This window comes from Mandrillus leucophaeus, unplaced genomic scaffold, assembly GCF_000951045.1.
Source record: "Mandrillus leucophaeus isolate KB7577 unplaced genomic scaffold, Mleu.le_1.0 Scaffold550, whole genome shotgun sequence".
Lineage (NCBI taxonomy): Eukaryota > Metazoa > Chordata > Mammalia > Primates > Cercopithecidae > Mandrillus > Mandrillus leucophaeus.
This window is the reverse complement of record NW_012105920.1, coordinates 197,385-217,619: the sequence shown is the minus strand read 5'-3', so window position 1 is coordinate 217,619 and position 20,235 is coordinate 197,385. Positions and strand designations below refer to the sequence as shown.

General features: G+C 35.7%; 1 protein-coding gene across 1 annotated transcript in view; it reads left to right on the top strand.

Moving 5' to 3' along the window:
* The window catches only part of ENAH (enabled homolog (Drosophila)), a 154,970-nt gene extending 136,124 nt beyond the window's left edge, over nucleotides 1-18,846 (top strand). The window contains exons 8-15 of the mRNA XM_011997949.1: nucleotides 135-280; nucleotides 437-494; nucleotides 1,267-1,315; nucleotides 5,432-5,498; nucleotides 8,437-8,499; nucleotides 12,550-12,628; nucleotides 15,097-15,154; nucleotides 15,686-18,846. Of these exons, the coding sequence (XP_011853339.1) occupies nucleotides 135-280; nucleotides 437-494; nucleotides 1,267-1,315; nucleotides 5,432-5,498; nucleotides 8,437-8,499; nucleotides 12,550-12,628; nucleotides 15,097-15,154; nucleotides 15,686-15,723 (558 nt within the window). The 3' untranslated portion in view covers nucleotides 15,724-18,846. The remainder of the gene's footprint in view (nucleotides 1-134; nucleotides 281-436; nucleotides 495-1,266; nucleotides 1,316-5,431; nucleotides 5,499-8,436; nucleotides 8,500-12,549; nucleotides 12,629-15,096; nucleotides 15,155-15,685) is intronic.
* Nucleotides 18,847-20,235: the final 1,389 nt, after the last annotated feature.

The following is a 20,235-nucleotide window of genomic DNA, read 5'->3' as shown; positions in this document are numbered from 1 at the left end:
TCTTAAAGCTTACAAATAATATTTAGGTTTTTAAAAATTAATGCTGATGTTTCCTTCTGTTTTAGATGTAATATATTTATAAAAATACAGTTGTCTAACATAGGAGTTGATTATGTGTGTGTATTCTCATTAAGATGGAGGATGCCTCTTTCCCAAGTGGAGGGAATGCTATTGGTGTGAACTCGGCCTCATCTAAAGCAGATACAGGCCGTGGAAATGGACCCCTTCCTTTAGGGGGTAGTGGTTTAATGGAAGAAATGAGTGCCCTGCTGGCCAGGAGGTAAGGAATTTCATTATAATGGACATGCCCAGAATTGAGAGGATTTTAATTTTGTTCCGAATACAACTAACTAGATGCACTTCTTTCCTCATAGAGAAGTGGTTTTTATACTGAATCAGATAATATTTTTAAAAATTGAATTTGCCTTCTTTGTAGGAGAAGAATTGCTGAAAAGGGATCAACAGTAGAAACAGAACAGAAAGAGGACAAAGGTGTAAGTTAATAAAGATAGTCTATCTTAAAATATGGTATTCAAGCACAGCCCATTCAGGAAATAGTGTCAGCATTTATTTAATTTGAACTTAATTAGCTTGAACTTATATTTGCTAATTTTTAACTATTTATGCATGTGAAGTGGCTTGTTTTGACTGTTATTTATAAATTTTAAATGGCAGTCTTAGTAAAATGAGTTGAGTATTTGGAGTTGTGGGAAAAGCATTGAAATTCAAACCTGTGGAGTTTAATTCTGTTCCTTAAATGAGTGAATGACATTTCATTTCCCTTGCATTAATTTAAAAGGAAGGAATTAGCCTAAATTCATATGTTTCCCCTAGGAGCTCGATGGTTATTGGCTGTGCCCCCTAAGAGTGTATGCTTCATGCCCTCCTCCCTGATTCAGCTGGGCACACTCTGCTTTGTCTGTGCTATATATTGGTGTGCAACAAATAATATGTTTCCCTTGCTCCATTTGGCTGCCTTTGATACCATTCCTCAAATCTGTCTCTTGTGTCTGGCTTTGTAGCATTGGCTAGTGAAAGCTCTCATGGAGAACACATGAGGAAAGGAACTGTGGGGAGGGTTGAAGGGGAGGTGATTGAAAACAGGAGAAGAAAGAAGTCTAAGCTGAAATGAAAGGGAGAGAAGACCGATGAAAGAGAAAGTGGGGAGTGGCAGAAAGAATATTAGAAGTGCACATGTAAAACACTAAATGTATATAGCAGCAGGGGACTGGTAGATGTGATATTAATATGTATCTGTACATTTAGGAAGATTCAGAGCCTGTAACTTCTAAGGCCTCTTCAACAAGTACACCTGGTAAGTTCAAGATAAATATTTTAACCTTTATAAACTTTCTCTGAAAGTATTAATACTCCCCAGTTAAAAATTCCTCCTTTCCCCATGTTTGGACCAAGTGACTAGACACCAAAATGCCAGAGTTCTTTGTTCACACCTGAAAGCATTAATTAACTTTTTTCCTCCTGGAAGCTGCTGTTACTTTCTTGAGGTTACTTACTAAAACAAGGAAAATATTAATGTACTATTAGATGACGAGAAGTATTTTTCATAATTGTTTTCCTAAAGGTAAAAATAAAGTGAGCATGTTAGTTAGTACTGCAGTCTCCCTCAGAACATTCTCAAATTGAGAAGGGTATCCTAGCCATTCATTTGGGTGATATTGATAATTAAGGGAATAAAGTTTCTGATTTGTAAATTTAAAAAGTCTCCTTAAAATTTTGGGGAAGTGTTCTTGAATTCAGTGAAATTTCTGACATTGAGAATTCTTGAGCATCCAGTAAATCACCTAGATTATTAACAAAGTATATTTCACTAGAGGTACTTGATGAGTGCTGTATCCAAGATGAGAATATGAACTCATTACATATTCACAAGTTATTTCTTCATATTTGATTAAAGACTAAGGGCTGGACTATCCAACTCCTTATCTATTCTGGAATGAAACAACATAAATAAACTTGACGAGTTAATATCTAGAGTGGTCCATAGGAAACCAGTATAGAGAAATGCTTATATTCCTACAGTTTTGATTTAAATCCAACTAACTGCATCTACAGTTACCTTTTTAATTTTCATTGTTTTATTTTTTTGAGATGGGGTCTCACTCTGTTGCCCAGGCTGGAGTGCAATGGTGCGATCTTGGCTCACTGCATCCTGTACCTCCTAGGCTCAAGTGATCCTCCCACCTTAGCCCCCAACCCCCCAAGTAGCTGAGGCCCCAGGTGCATAGCACCACTCCTGGCTAATTGTCTGCATTTTTGGTAGAGACAGGGTTTCACCATGTTGCCCAGGCTGGTCTCAAACTCCTGAACTCAAGTGGTCCAGCTGTTTCAGTCTCCCAAAGTGCTGGGATTACAGGCATGAGCCACAATGTGCCACGTAGAATTCCCTTTTTTTTTTTTAAGTACTTCTGTTTTTGTTTTTTGTGATTGTAATCCATCTTTTCACACCCCCACCCCCCATTCCTCATTCTCATTATTAAATAGTGACTCTTCAGTAGACTGATTGCTGTACCATAATTAACATCATGGCTTTGTTTTCCCTCTGAATAGGACTCAATTTATGTTACTTTAATTAAAATTTCAGTGCTTTGTGACCCACTTATTTTAGCTTTATCCTTCTTTCTGTAAGCCAAAAGTAATTATATATGCTGTCATTAGTACCGCATAGATGTTGTAAATGTGAACCATACTTCAGGGTCACAGAACCTTTAGAATATGATGAGAGCTATAGATCCTTTTTCCAGGGGGGAAAATTGTATTTTTATTCAGATTTGTTCATAATTTCAGAATGTTCATGAATTTCTTGAAGGTTATCCGTGGACTCCAAGTTAAAAATTCCTTATAATGTATAACCCCTTATATAAAATATGAAAAAATAGGCCGAGCGCGGTGGCTCAAGCCTGTAATCCCAGCACTTTGGGAGGCCGAGACAGGCGGATCACAAGGTCAGGAGATCGAGACCATCCTGGCTAACACGGTGAAACCCCGTCTCTACTAAAAAATACAAAAACCTAGCCGGGCGAGGTGGCGGGCGCCTGTAGTCCCAGCTACTCGGGAGGCTGAGGCAGGAGAATGGCATGAACCCGGGAGGCGGAGCTTGCAGTGAGCTGAGATCCGGCCACTGCACTCCAGCCTGGGCGACAAAGCGAGACTGTCTAAACAACAACAACAACAAAAATATGAAAAAATAATGTGCAGGTTTTGTGTGTGTGTCATATATATATATAAAATATATATATATAAAAGCAAAAAGGGCAGGGCCTCTTTTGTCACTTGTTTCATTCCGTTTTTAAATTGACATTGTGTCAGGCACCTGAAGTGAAAGGTACAGGTTCTAAGCACGAAAAAACTCTTGGTCCAGCTGGGAAGATGAGACACACAGGTGTAAAGTTAACCTTTTACAACCACATGTTGAATACTAAGTAATGTGTGTCAAAGAGGGAGGAGATGACACATACGAGTCACCTGAGTCACCTTTGTAGAGAAAAGTGATATCTTAGTATGCCTTGAAGAGTATTTAGTTTGGCTGAAAGTGAGGGAAGGTGTGATATTTCAGAATGTAAGTATAGCTTGAGCAAAGGTATGGAGTTGGAGATGAGCAAGAAGAGATTAAGAAATAGGAAATAGACTAGAACAGGGAATTCTTTTTGAGGAGTATTGTGGGGGAAAGTTTGGAAATATGAGTTAGAAACAAAAATGTTGAGAGCCTTCTATAAAATTATCAAGAGTTTAGACTTTATCCTGCAAGTACTGAGTTCAGTGGACATTTAATCCACTGAAACTGAGGCACATTAAAATGGCACTTGTGGTTTTCCCGTTAAAACTAGGGAGGATTGAGATAGGCAGACCAATTAGGAAGCTCTATACGCATGCCAGTAAAGATCCTCTGAAGGGAACCCAGCCCTTGCCCCTCCTGAAACACAACTGAGCTCCTTAGAGAGAAGAGGCCCTTGCTTCTCAGCTTCCGCAGAGCCAGCTGAACAGCTCTTTCTCACAACCAGATGACCTTTAAGACTAAAAGATGGTTCTGGTTTGGCTGACTGGGAAAGGACCTCAGCCAGCTGTTAAAAGGTAGCACTTGCTACATCTTATCCACTTTGGAATTACTCCCTCATCCTTCCACCTGCCACCTGTTTAGTGACAATGTCCGATGACCACTCCCCTCCCTGTCCAGGTGTCCCTCAGTTTCATTCAGGACTTCCCTCTTTTCACCTGCTTGGACTGGTGTCAATTGGATATGTTTCTGATTCTGCCTGTCCCAAACCCCATCCAATTTGATCTTCCTGGTCATGTGTGGAACTTGCCAGCACTGTGGCGGTCATTGAGAGACTGTGTTAGCTTTTAGAATACAAAAGAAGGAATATAAAAAAGAAGGAATTTGGTTGATGAGGAGTAAAGCAAGATCAATAATGACTTTAAGGTTTCACACCTAATGCCTGCATGCAGCAGAAATCCAGAACCAAAAGCAGGGCTTCATGGAAGAGTGTGAGTTTATTTTTGCGTAAGTGTACTTTGAAGAGACCATAAGCTACCTGAGAATGTGCAGAAGCCAGTTGAGGAGCTGAATTGGAACTCAGAGCAGTTTTAGTTAAAACTACACAATGAGATCACAACTTATGAATAGACTTCATTCTCATGTGGCCCAAATTCTTTCCTCCATGACAAGATTCCACTTCTGATTTTACCCAGTCATGTAGTGAGGCCAGTGACAGCATCAGTGAGTCAGCCCAGATTAGAAAAACAATTCAAGCACAATAGACAGCCAGCTAGTGAGTCACTGACTACATAGTGTCTTTTGTAATAAGAGCTTAGAGCGAACTTGTTTACATTTAACTGGAATTATCGGCTAAGTCCCAATAATTCATTGTTTAAGAATCAAAGAAGTATAGTAGAATTTCAGGATTCTGAAATTTAATTTGAGTTGCTCCTATTTTTTTTCCTAAGAGGGACTATTTGGATTTAGATTAATTGTTGAAATACATGAACATATTATAAGTTATACTTATTGTTTTTATCATTGGCGCTAAAAGTAATTTAAAACAATGTCAGTAATACTACTCCATTAAATTAATTGAACTATCCTAATTTTAAAATTATCCTACTTTATTCTTACTATCCTTTCTTTATTAGAGAAACTCCTTACCATCCAGTTTATAGAATTATAATATTTTAGACTTAACAATGTAAGTTTTTCCTTGGAAACTTCCCGTACTAGTTTATAATTTCTTCTCATTTTGAGGTCTGGCGTTGTGCAAATTAGAATCCTTACAGATTTCAACTAAAGTTTAGAATTTAAATTTTTATTTATATTACTGCTATGTAAACAGGTATAATGAGATTTAGTATTTTGTTTTTTGTTTTATAATAACTCTGGAAGCGTATATTTAATAACTTCTGTTCTTTGTTTTTAAAGAACCAACAAGAAAACCTTGGGAAAGAACAAATACAATGAATGGCAGCAAGTCACCTGTTATCTCCAGGTATCAACTTTTTTCTCTTAAGTTTTATATTTTATTTGTATAAAAAAAGAAATTAGTGCATTCTTAGTGTAGAAAAAAATTGAATGGTAAGAAATTATACAAGGAGTTCATAAAACTCTCATGATCCTCCTAGTATTGGACAACCACCAAGCCTCATTATATATTACTCATCTACATTACTAGTGATTGATAAATTCTACCCTACATTTATTAACCAGATGATCTGAGATTTTAAGATAGCTTTGTCTTTCCCAATTTGTATTTTGAAAAATTCAAAACTACAGAAAAATTAAAAGGATAGTACAGTGAATATGTGTATACCCATTTCCTAGGTTTAACAGTTGTCAACATTTTGCCCCACTTGTCTTAACTATCTACATATCTATACTTTTTTCCCCTCTGATTAGTTTGAAAGCAGTTCACAAATAAGAAGTGTTTCACCCTAAATACTTTAGTGTTTTTTGGAAGAACCAGGACATCTGCTTTGTAACCAGAACACCATTATTACTCTCAAGAAATTTAACATTGAACAATAATATTATCTATTATAGTATATAGTCACATTTCCCCATTAGTCCCAATGACATAGTGTGTGTGTGTGTGTGTGTGTGTGTGTGTGTGTGTATATATATATATATATATATATAAAACTTTCGGAGCCTTTTTTAAACCTGAAAATCAGCTGGAGAGAAAAGAGCAAAATGAAACCTACATCTTTGAATTTGTAAAGTAGAAACATGTATTTCCCTATCTCATTTGAAACGTGTAAGTGTAATCAAGTTAGAAAAGATAGTATCCAGAAATAAGGCTAGCTAATACTTGTTTCTACAAGTCCATGTGGGCATGTTTAGGCAAATTTGTTCTTCCTTTAGCTAGGCATACTTTATTTTCATGACTAAATTTATATCACAGCTCCTGAACACAGATGAAACCTTTTCTTGGTTTATGAGACTTGTATAAAGTTTAAAGGACTTGTATTTTTCCCAGAAAAAAAAAAAAAGTATGTATTTAGAAACTAAAAAGTATTTTGTCTTTTCTTTCTGAGCTATTTGCCTTATTTTTGTCTTGTAAAAAGCAACTTGACTCTAATTATAGAAACCTAATAAAGAGAAGTACAAGGATAGACTTGTAGACCTGTTCTGTGTTAGTCTAAGTCTGAATTTGGATTTGGCTTTCTATGTGGTGCTTTCTGCTAGTCGGAAAGAAGATTTGGTAATGACACAATTGTTTAAGCTCCACAAAGAAACTAGACCTTTTGGAATGTATAAAAGCTTTTAGTTTCTAAGTGATTGAAAGATGATCATATTTTACTTTAGAAGAAAGAGGGGAATTGCTTTTGGTGTACATGTGTTTTCAGTAGAGTAGAAAAATTGCACATTTGTGTTTCTCAGACTCCTAACTGAGGTGGCCTTCTAACATATCTCTACCAGTTATGGATTTTCTTCAGTACCACATTATGAAGTGCTGATTTATCAAGCCCATAACAAGGGGCTGGCCAGGCGTGGTGGCTCATGCCTGTAATCCCAGCACTTTGGGAGGCTGAGGTGGGTGGATCACTTGAGGTCACGAATTCGAGACCAGCTTGGCTAACATGATGAAACCCCATCTCTACTAAAAATACCAAAATTAACTGGGCATGGTGGCACACGCCTGCAATCCCAGCTACTTGGGAGGCTGAGACACGAGAATCACTTGAACCTGGGAGACGGAGGTTGCAGTGAACTGATATCGCGCTATTGCACTCCAGTCTGCAGACCTGTCACGTGTCATTTGTCCTTTCTCTTCATCCTGCTTCGTTGATCTGCATTCCATGGTGAATTAAATAAAGCTAAGCCTATGTTGATGGCAGAAGTCATGTCTTAGAATGGACATGGATGAGGTTCTCCAAATGGAATACGTTCTTGGATGTATTTGGTCCATTTAGTAAAGGAAAAGTTGTTCTTTGAAAGACTTTTTTATTTTTCCTAATTCCAGAGTAGGGAGAAAAAAGACTTTTTTTTTTTTTTTTTTTCCAGACTTGGAAATTTAGTAAGTGCTCTAAAGGTCACCATTTTGAAAATAATTTTATATAAATGGGTTGAATCTTGATTCTTAGTATCTAATAGTGCACCATAATCATGTTCCAATTCTGTTAGGTGGTTTTCCTCCCGTTTCCCAAAATAGAAATTCTGAAACCCTGATTATTTCCTGACCACTCATATATCTTTTGATAGATTTGATCCAACTACTGGTATGTAGGTTTTAAAATTTCACAAAAGCTGTTTTAAACCATAAAGGATTTTAAAAATACGTTGAAAAGAGTAAGAACTATATTGCTTTTCTTCCTAAGTTATCTCCCCGTTCCTTCAGAAAGCAGGTATATTAGCTGCTTTAAGTATGTCTCATCCTTGCATTGCAGTGAAGGTGCCCATTTATCTTTGGAATAACTTTGTCAAAATTATGTTAGTGGTAAGATGGATTAATATCCCATAATATACATGAGATATTGCATATTGCTGTATTTGTTAAGAGTAAAAGCAAGAATGTTTGGTTAAAAATGCTTTAAACTATGACTGGATTATAACATTTGGAAGGTTGGTGCATTCATCCGTGATTATTAAGACCTGACAGATCTTGTATTCAAGATGGGAAAACTAGTCCTTTACATGCCTCCTGAGAAGAGTTAATTTTTTATACTTTTATATACTTACTGTGCCTAACAACCTATAAAAAGTAGCCATTGTGTAATGATTTTTAAAATTTTCTGTAACTGGTATCTTCACATAACTAAAAGTAGTTTTAAAATATCTTTTTTATTGGGGAAAAATTGGTTATTTTAAGGTTAATAGACTCAATTATTGTTTGGTTTGCTATTAACAACCTATAAAACAGTAACATAATGAGAATTATTTTTTAAAGTTCTATTGTGTATCCCTTTCAATGGTTTTCCCCTTCATAGACGGGATTCTCCAAGGAAAAATCAGATTGTTTTTGACAACAGGTCCTATGATTCATTACACAGGTATCATCCTGCTGTGACGTTGTGATTTGAGACTTTTAAATAACATGTTCAGGATAGGGCTGAGCTTTTTCTACCTGGATTGGTAATCACCACAAGGGAGATTTTTTTTTCTTTATTTTGAATACCTTTTAAAAATTCTGCCATCACTTCACAGTTGGATTAGGATAAATACAAATGGTAAACATATTCGAAATACTAGACTGGGAATCTAAGGCCACATATATTGTCTAGGCCATTTGTAGCTTAAGCATTTTCTTTTAAAGGCTGTTTGCCTTATGATCATAAGACAAGGTTTCAAAAAAGTAGATAGAAGATCCTTTTCCATCTGTTACTGGAACATGGGCTAATATTAAAGCCATGGTTGTGGTTTCTTTGAGGAAAATCTCTTGTTTCCTAGATACTTTGTAGTAAATTATCTTGGACAATTTAACATCTAACACCCTGAGTAGATTGTTTTCTAGATGAGCCCTATTATACCATTTTTTAATTAAGAACACTTAAGATACGAACTAGTTTTTTCTTAATTAAAAAAATTGACAGCTAAAAAAAAAATCCTCAAATGCTTTTCAGTTACTTATACAATTAATGTGGCAGAATAGGGACTTAAATATAGTAGTACATTTTATAGGCAGATGTTTAAAAGGCAACACTCTCATCATAAAATAATAAAAACTGGCCCAGCACGGTGGTTCACACCTATAATTTTGGCACCTTGGGAAGCCAAGGCTGGATGATCATTTGGGGCCAGGAGTTCAAGACCAGCCTGGGAAACTTAGCGAGACCCCATCTTTACAAAAAATGAAAAAACTAGCTGGGCCTGGTGGCTTGTGCCTATAGTCCCAGCTACTCAGGAGGCTAAGACAGGAAGATATCTTGTGCATAGGAGTTAAGAGGCTGCAGTGAGGCATGATCACACCACTGCACCCTAGCCTGGGTGACAAAATGAGACCCTCTCTTAAAAAAAAAAAAAAAAAAGTAAAATAAAAACCTGAGAAACCCTCATTTTGTGATCAATTATGATGAAAACCCATAGGTTAGAAATAACTGAAATATATTTATGTTATTTTATACATCTTTTTTTTTTTTTTTTAATATACATCAGGTCCACTGGGAATATGAATTAAATGCTGTTCATAGTGGATGTGTATCACAGTGAGTTGGCAGTTCAGTAAGCAGACTCTGGCCAAATTCTTACTTGCTAAAATTATTTTTATGCTATTAATGATCGAACTACTTAACAAGTTAATTTTGTCAGCCAGTTAAATCTTCACAAAATGTTTATATTCCACTAGTGAAATAGTTTTTTCTGCCTTTTTTTTTTTTTTTTTTTTTTTTTGTTTGAGAGAGAGAGTCTCACTCTGTCTGGCCCAGGCAGGAATGCAACTTGAGCAGTGGTTTTTTCGTATTTTAGTTTTAGTTTTTTTTTTTTTTTTTTTTTTTTTTTTGAGGTGGTTTGTTTTGGCCAAAAGATTTCTTTAGAAAATTTGCTAGTACATAGAAAAATAGCATTTAACAATGAAATTTTTAAGGCTGGGTACCATAGCTCATGCCTATAATCCCAGCTCTTTGGGAGGCCTAGGCAGGAGGATCACTTGAGTCCAGGAGCTTGACACTAGCCTAGGCAATGTGGTTAAACCCTGTCTCTATAAAACATACAAAAATTAGCTGGGCATGGTTGCATGTGCCTGTGGGAGGCTGAGGTGGGAAGAAGGCTTGAGCCCAGGAGGTCAAGGCTGCAGTGAGCTGAGATCATGCCACTGCACTGCAGCCTGCGTGATGAAATGAGACCTTGTGTTCAAAAATATATATATTTTTTTAATGTAGTAAATCTGCTCAGTTATCTTGCCGCTTTCACACATAGTACCCCCTGGGATAATGTTACTGATAAACTTTTTTGGTAAAAGTTAAGAAAAAAAGTGGTGATTACATCTTTCCTTCAGTATGAAAAGTTCCCCCCTTTAGTTAATTATCATGGTGGTGGTGGTGATGGATTGCATGTTAGCATGAATTAAATTTTTAAAAATTTGCATGTCTCCACAATTGTTTTTATTACATGACAATAATATTTTACATTGCCTAGTAAATATGGATATATTCGTAACATACTTGCCCAATTAAATAGCAGACTGTAGTTGTTCATGTGAATTTCAGAGGTATTCATTATATAACTTGAGAAAATAACTAGCTAAATGGACCACTTAAATGAGAAATGTAAAAGAAAAGCAGAGTATGAATTATAGTTTAATTCTAGAGAACAGGAATAGGTAGCATGAGTGAGTATATGAAATGATGGTGTCCTAAACTGTAAGACTGTTTGCCAGACGTGGCTCTGCATAGGGCACCATGACTTGCATTTTATGGATCTCAGTAAATCTTAAGTGACCTTGGAATTTAGTAGTCTTCCCTAGCAAAGTAAGAAGGTGTAGCCTCACAAGAGGAAAGGAAATATTTCATATAAATCTTATTCCCTACAGTGCCTAGCTCAGTGCGTATTGAATGAAGTTTTCTGAAAGTTATTATTTCCCCCACTCATATAAGCAGATACCTAATAAGGTAAAATTGGATGACTTGCTTCCTAACAGTCTTTTAAGCAGTAATACATTTTGATAGTAAAGCAGATTAACAGGCCGGGCATGGTGGCTCACACCTACACCCAGCAATTTGGGAGGCTGAAGCAGACAAATTATGAAGTCAGGAGTTCGAGACCAGCCTGGCCAACATGGTGAAACCCCGTGTCTACTCAAAATACAAAAAAAAATTAGCCAGTCCTTGTGGCGTACCTGTAATCCCAGCTACTCCGGAGGCTGAGGCAGGAGAATCACTTGAACCCAGGAGGCAGAGGCTGCAGTGAGCCGAGATCACACCACTGCACTCCAGCCTGGGAGACAGAGCAAGACTGCATCTCATAAACAGCAGCAACAACAACAACAACAAAAAGGTTAACTCAGTGTTTAATCTTCAGGAACCATGCCTATGGGTTTGAAGTATTTTATGTCTTATAAGAGTTATAAAATTATAACTTGGAAAAATTTATTACACCTTTTGGGTCTTGCTTCAGATTGCTAACGTTGGTACTCTGCAAAATTGGGAATATATGATTTGCCTGATGGTTTTAAGTTGCATTTATTCGTGGCTCGTACTAGACTAAACCAGAACCCAGAGGCGTGCCCAATTAAAACTCTAGGTTTTCCGCTGAGGATTCTTTTATTGCCACAATTGGAGAGGGCACCATGACTGGTTTATTTGGTGCTGAAACTTGTTTAAAATATACCTAATCATTGACTTATTAAGAATTATAATAGAAACTAAACTTTTGAAAGTGCAATAATAATTGACAATCTGCTTCTGTTTGGCATTTCCTTTTTATTTAATAAAATAAATGTGTGGAAGTAGTTAGCCTGAAACACAACATTCAAATGACGTCTCCATAAAATTTTCACAAGGAAATAGTCACATAGTCTAATCTAATAAACATTTTTAAAACATTTTTTATTTTGATGCTTGAAATGGAATAATATGTATAAAGCAAATCATGCTCACTAAAAATGTTTTCTTCCTGCAATCCAAGGCATCAACTTTGTAAGCTGATTTATGTTAGTGCAAAACATTCAAGTCTTTATGTTTCTCCTTTCACTGGTTTGCCCAGGTATTTAAGTAGATAATGTAAAAGTTCAAAAGAAAGACAAAACAAGATTGTGTTATTTGAGCCTCAGATGTTCCAGCTGGCCTCTTCATCACTGTCTTGGTCAACATGCCACGTTATCTGGTTACCTCATGCCCAAAGAATACCATCGTCTACTCTTTTCTGAAGAAGTCTTACCACCTTGTCACCTTTTTCTAGTTCTTTTATAAATAAGAAATACTGAGAAAAGTGAAAAAATTTTGTTTTATGTCCTAATCAGCCCTACAGTTTTGATAATTTTTAACAAAATGGCTATTTTAAAGAAATGTATTTAAATCTGGTGTTGGGTTGGCAAATTTGCAATTATTTATGAACTTATTAAGTGTTAAGAATGTTGTTTACCTGTCCTGGAAATTTCATTTATGCAGACCAAAATCCACACCCTTATCACAGCCCAGTGCCAATGGAGTCCAGACGGAAGGACTTGACTATGACAGGCTGAAGCAGGTGGGCGCTCAGTGGCAGCTTTATTTGTACTTGTTTCTTTTAAAAAAATATCTTATATGCATATCTTTGACATGGATCCTGAATGTACTTAGAAAAACCATAGAGCTATTGCTATACAAATTAAACAGTGGCATTAGTAGTACTGTATTTTTTCAAATCTACACTTCCAGTTCATTGAGTTTGCATGAAATTCCAGAGGTAGTGGAGGGTGGGGCTGTGGTTCAGTGATAACAGCATAAGGTTTAAATGTAAGTGCATGGTATGCAGTTGTAAAGAAAACAATGGGGCTTTTGCTTTTCAGTTACTGTATTGGCAAAATCGAACGCAACAAATCTGATTTTGGCAAGAGTGCGAGGAAATAGGCACTCTTCTATACGTCGGCTTTCTTTTGGAAAGACAAAATCAAAAGCCTGAAAAATAAATGTCTTACCTTGAACTCAGTGATATGAATTCCAGGAATTTATTCAAAGAAAATATTGTGGAAGTATACAAAGCTATAGTGGGTAGAATAGAGGCTCTGTAGGCTTCAAGGGATCATAATTTAGTATGCTTAATAGTAAATTGTGAATACTTGCCTGTGTTAGGTAACAAAACAGATGTGTACAGTTATCTCAATTTTATATAAAAAAAGATACTGTCCACATTTGGGTACATATGCATTATATTTAATACTTGTGTACTCAGGAAGAAGTAGTAAGTGATAGGATTGTGATTTAAAATACCTTATTCACAGAAGAGATGAAATACATTTTTTAGATAAACTGAATTTTCATACTGCAAAGCTATTTGAAAAGTTAAATTCAGTTATATGATCTTAAAGGGGAACATGTGGTCATTGAAAATCAAGCCCTTGTTTTGCTCTGTATTGAATGTGGCTTTCTTGAAAAATATTTTAAAATAGAGCACTTCCACACACTTCAAAACATGGTCAATTCTTGGTTTTCTGAAGAATTGGAGGATAACAGAGGAATAGATTTGATTTGGGGGATGAGATGTAAAGAGTAATTTGGATCAGGATATCTGTGAGTTTATTTAATAACTTCTGTGTCTCAGTCTTTTCCATTGTTAAAATGAAGACTTTAATTGATAGTTTTATTTTAAACATGAGAAGCTTTTCAAAAGGTAAACTTTAACAGAGCAATTTAATTTTTCCCGGGGTATTCAGTGTTAAAGTCACACAATTCAAAACTAATCCTTCCAAAGGACAGCTGTTACTTTTCACCCACTAAAATTGTGTCACTTTGTCATAGGACCTCCAATCTTGAATCTGCAGGGGGGTTTTTTGTTTGTTTTTTGTTTTTGAGACAGAGTCTCACTCTACCACCCAGGCTGAAGTGCAGTGGTGCGATCTTGGCTCACTGCAGCCTCTGCCTCCCAGGTTCAAGCGATTCTCCTGCCTCAGCCTCCCAAGTAGCTGGGATTACAGGTGTGCACTACCACGCCCGGCTAACTTTTGTAGTTTTTGTAGAGACGGGGTTTCACCATGTTGGCCAGGCTGGTCTCAAATTTCCCAGCCTCAAGTGATCCGTCTGCCTCAGCCTCCCAAAGTGCTGGGATTACAGGCGTGAGCCACCGCACCCGGCCAAATCTGCAGTTCTTGAAGGAGGGCCCAGAGCACCACAGTTAATAGAAGTATAATGTGGGCTATGTATATATTTTAAATTTTTTCTAGTAGCCGCATTTTAAAAATACAAAACAAAAGGACAACATTAATTTAGAAACTTAATAATGTATTTAAAGTATGTTTTAATATGTAGTCAGTTTTTATAAATTACTAACGAGTTATTTTACATTGTTTTCATCATATTAAATCTGAGAACTCTGATGTGTGCTTTACACTTACAGCACATCTCATTTCAGATTAGCCTCATTTCAGCAGCTGCATATGGCTGGTGCCTGCCGTATTGGACAGCATGGGTCAACCAGGGCCTCGCCCACCTTCCTGCCTACCCATTAGGGCAATCTCTGAGGTCCCTTCAGGGAAATCCTAGACTCCTTGAAATATGGTTTGGCAGCTATGGTGATTCCTAAGAAATCTCCATACTTCAAACAAAAGAACAGATTTGCCAAGAGCCGATTGTCCAGTTTATTGTGATATCTTCATCCTCTAAACTTCCTTTGCATCACCTCTGAGATTGTTCCCAGAGGACTAGATTGAAAGCACAACTGTTATCATTTCTAGAAACTATCTGAATCATACCTTTCACTGGATGACAGAGTAATTATTTTAATTTTAGGAAGCATTCTATTTCACATATTGCTAGGCTAGAATAAGCCAGGATTGGGAAGGGAAGAATATTAAAACAAAATTTACCAAGGCTAGTCTTCCAAGAAATAGAATTGTGGCTCTGGAAACAAAAAAAAGCTACACATCATACTTCATGACATTCTTAAAATTTTATATGAGTAAGAATCTTTTTAGCAGTATTTTTTTTCTGTATTTCTGATATTTTTCTCTAATATTTTAGGACATTTTAGATGAAATGAGAAAGGAGTTAACAAAGCTAAAAGAAGAGCTCATTGATGGTAAGTATCTGGACAAATTTACTATTCCTATTCCTATAAACAATGTTTAAGATTCACCATTTTTAAGAAAATGCAAATAAGGAAATGCCCAGTTGATTACTTGAGGGCAATGACTTCCATAGTCCTTCCCTTTTAGGATTAGGGTTTTGGGGAGGAGGTTTCTCCTTCATATAATGGAAATTATTTTTGTAAATAGGGATTAAACAAAATCCCTCAATTCAGATGTTGTCTTGTCTTAGATGGAAATTCACATGAACAGATCTTTCTCTAGGTTACCCCTGCTCACCTGTCCCAGTGCCCTCTTCTTTTTGAGCCCACATACTCAGTGTTTTCATTTTGTATACAAAAGGAGAAAATATATAGAAATTAGTATCTTTCTAGTATTAAAGATGTGTGCAATGAAAGATGCAAAGTTAATTTTTTTATTACTGTGAGTTTGAGCACAATCCTTAAAGTTTCTTAAGAATGAGCCACTCATTTATCTTACTTTACCATTCTATTTATTTTCAATACTTGTTCTTTTCCATCCAGCAATCAGGCAGGAACTGAGCAAGTCAAATACTGCATAGAGGAACAGACTAAGGAGAGATAGGACTTTAATCTGAAGGAAAAAAAATCCTACAAACAACAACTGTTCACAACAGCAAACCCCTACATTTTATGAGCTGTAAGAAGAAAATGGAGACAAACAGAAGGAGGGAAAATCCAACCTACTCTGAAAGCCTTCAAACATTATGACTCTGGCGATAAGCTCTTTTCCCTCTCCGTTTGCTGCTTTTTTCTGGCCTTTACAACAGAATGGAAGAGAATCATATAAGAGTTCCTGTAACAGTTATGCAGAAAATACTAAAACCCATCAGGCAAAATCACCGTGCATTGAAATATTTTCATGTCAAGATAAAATTGCACATTTTCCACAATACATTGCTAAAATAAAGAGGAGAAAGGCTTAGGAAGTTTTTTTGCAGAGAGTGCTGGTAAAGAATTGAGCAAGTTTGCTATTGTATTGTAATGTTTCTCTCAGGTTTGTTCTTCCTATCATGTTTGATATTCCATGAATAATTGAGATCAGGCCTATGTAAGTTAAGATCATAATAAGTGGAACAAATGGAATTGTAAGTGCTTTCAAAGGGTAATATTTATAAGAAAGTGTCCGAAAAATGATATCTTCAGCTTGAGGAATTTTAGAATGATAGGAAGTCTCTCAAGTTAGCCTTCATGCAATTTTATAGATTAAAACATAAAATTTGTCCAGAATTTAAAGATTTAGATGCCTTCCTAAATTGTTACAATGCTTTACCAAATCTATGACTTCTACATAACACAAACCAGTGGTCAAATGTAAACACTATATTGTAGATTTACTGTAGGTTTTCAACCTTTTTTAGATTTATGCATGTGGACATTTTTATAATGTAATTACAATCACCACAAAGTTAGCTTTTTTAATTGCAGACAGTAATGCATGTCACACTAATATGTAGTGGCCTTTTCAAGGCCTAGTCCCAGGGAAAACATTTTGTAGAGTATAGGGGAGTGGGAGGAAGGGGAGGAATAATTTTTTATTTGAACTTGATTTCTGCACTGTCTTTTTCTCAGTTACCTGCATGAATAATAATGAGGAATATTTTGTGACTTTAATTGGTAAATATGTTACAAAACCAAGTACTTAATCTTTTACATCATGTCTTCAGCTATTTGTATTTTAACCAGTAATTTCAATGGTCTGAAACATGATTCAGAGCTTCACATAATATCTTACTGTGGAACTCAAAAGTTTGATCACTGAATTTGGCAGTTATTACTACCTAGGTCCCCTGCTGTTACACAGGTGTTTAGATACATGCTCCTGAATGAAGCTGCTTTTGAATTTTGTTATGTTGAAATGCAAGAAATAACAATGATGGCAGCAATTAAGGTCACAGAAATCATTAGGTAAAGGAAAACCAACAAGGAGTTCTGCAGTTTTCTTTTAATAAGTAAAGTGAGACTTGAGGGTGGTGGGAAGAAGGAATTAGACTCTCTGCCTGCCACCCTGTGTGTGTGTGCCCTCGCGCACATGCTGTCTATATTGAAGCCACTTTTCTTTCCTTTGAAACTGGCAAGGTTAAAATAAGGGAGAAATCCTGTATGTTGCAATGATAGCTTTTTGGAAAATTTAAGAAATCAAACTCTCCAGGCTCTCCATCTTGATTTATGCTTGAGTGGTTATGTGCCATATTTGCTTTGAACTCTGATTATCAGAAATTTTACTAAAATTTTGAAATACTTCACTTTCATCCGCTTTCTAGATTTTGTACATCTCTGTCCATAAAGCAGAGCTTGTTGATAGTGTAGTTTTCTAAATGCTGCAAATTTGCAGCATTTACCACTACAAAGAAGTTTGGATGAAGGTTTTTTTTTTCTTTATTAAAATAGTTCCTATTTCTGTAGAAATTTCACTTTTAGATTAAACTGTGATGGATGAGCTATCATAATTCAAGTATACATTTCTTTTTTCTATCATATTCATTGTCATGCAGTAGTAGTAAAAACATCAAAGATGCAGCAAGCTTATGACGTATTTTCTAAAAGAAATAGGAGGCATTTTCATCTTTATTATTGTACTTTTGGTTATGCAAACACTTTGATAATATAATCAGTTATGTCCCCTATAAATCTGGTCAGAAACCTCTTTTGATTTTGTTGGGTAAGTTAAATAGTCTATAGTAGGTAGAGTACTGGGTACAAGTGGTCCAAACTAAGATAAGAGACTAAAATAAAATGCTAAATCTTAAAAGAAACTGGGTTTATGCACTAAACGTTTTGTGCCTTGGTCTAATATTAACATGATGTCTGTGTAAAATGACAAAAGAAAAAAAAAAACCAGTGTTGAATCACACTATATTTTCCATCATCCCAGATTGCTAATTGTGTTCTTTCCAAGAAGTCTGAATGAATTATTATATACATTTGCTGTCACATACATGACAGTTGTGTCATTATTAGAGATTTCAGTAATTACAGTGGGAAACAGAAGCCTAAGTTCTTTACCTTATCAAAACTATGTTCCTGGAACCACATTATTATGATGGTTTTTGTGCTCTTGTACATTGGATGTCTTAAGCTGAGTACAGTTTAGGGGATCCTTTCTCATGACAGGAAGGTACTGCTTTCCTCAACACTGTGATCTGACCTGTGACAAATCTGTACTATCCACTATGTAAATGGCTCACAAGTCAATTGCAAACAAACTGAATGTACAAATCTTAGTGCTGGTGCTGAAATCTCTTCGGAATAGTCATCATGATTTAAAAGTTTGTTTAAAAATTTGCAAGCATCAAGTGTCAATCAAAACTGAAGATGAAACACTAATGAATGTTGAATTCTCATGCTTTTTAGGTGTACTTCCTTCTTAGAATTTTCAGTTTTCTATTTTTACCGTAACTATTTCGTTTAAATTTGTTTCACTTCAATTTCCTACATGCTAACTTCGTTTGTGCGATTGAAATAAAATTGCAGTATATATGTGTTGCTTGTTTGTGACACTTAGATAATCTTCTGAAATAATTTGTTTTAAAGTAAGTTACATTGGATGTGAAAAACACCTTTTAAAGTCCAAGACTTTACTACTTAAAAGTTTACATGTCACGTTACTACTCTTTAAAGATTTCATAGAAGTCGTGAATACTAAGTAATGTATACAAAAGAAATACTTGATGATGTGTCTACTTTTTGTATGAAATAACTGTTGGGTATTCCCTGTTCTTATTTTCTCTTTGCCCACCTTGACACAGTCACTTCTTCTTACAGTCAAGTTGATAGTAAGTGTTTAATTTTTATTCCATTTTGTTCTGCAACACATTCAGATACTTAAAACTCATTCATGCAGTTAGAATTTTCCTTTATATAGTTTGCATGGTAAAGGACATTGTGTGGTAAAGGGCATTATCGAGTATTGAACTTTATAGCAAAATGTGTATGGTGTTTATACATGATGCTGATTTCTTAAAACCTACATATAAGCAGTAGTACTTTTTCTCTATTATAAAGTATTAATTTTGAGTTCCATTTTATAATTCTGATGTCTTCTTTAGAAATACAAAATTACAGTCCTTGTATTATTTTCTTTGACCAGACCCAAATTTTCCCCCTTTCAACCGCCTCCATTCTCTTCTCCACTTATCATGGACCACATGTTCCCAACATTCATTAACTTTTGCAGCCATTACAGAGTTGACAGTTGTTAAATTTTCAGCTGATTTTTTTTTCTTTTTTGCTCTATCCTGTCTCATGTTCTTGCTTCTCTTCATGTGTAAGTCAGAATTTTTGTCTACAAATTAAAAGTCACTTCTCATTCAAAAATGAGTTAAGTAACATGCTAACCTTTTAAATTTGCCTAGCTACAACTTTTATGTCTCTTGTAAATTTATATATACTTTCAGTGCCATTATGAAGAATTGGCCCTTTAATTCTAAGAAGTGTTACCCTATGAAGCACAGTGTGCAAAGGTATGCTACAGGGTCTCTTTAATTCCTGTGTAGCCATTGTAACTTTTTAACACCATTACCCGTTAAATTCTGCCGATTATAAGCAGCGTAAAAGTAACTGTGTAAAGCAAACGTCGCAAAGGAACTCTGTAGGAGCTCTTAATTCCTCTATGTAGCTATCATAAAATTCACTTCCAAACTCCAAACATTTTTCTGGTAGCACCACTTTTGTTTTTAATAGAAAGGTGAGTTCATATCTGTACATCTCTCCAAAGCTCTAAGGAATGAGAAAAGCATCCTAGTATATTGAAATTACTGATGTTTAATACCTCTGTCTTTTCACTGAAAGCCATTTAATATTTATAACTTAGATGCTTTTTAAAGTCAAAACTTGACATACAGGTATTTATAAGGAACCTCCACGACGCTGAAAGAATGAAATTGACGTAGATAGCTTTGGCTACGTAAAGACATGGTAGAGGACATTTACTTTTAAGAAGAGTTTTCTTCTGAGGATGTGTAGATTTAACTAAGCAGCTGAAGTCAGTAATCCCTCAAGAAAGGCCGTTTATAGGAGCCAAGAACTGCTGGAAGTCTGTGATGCAGGTTCCT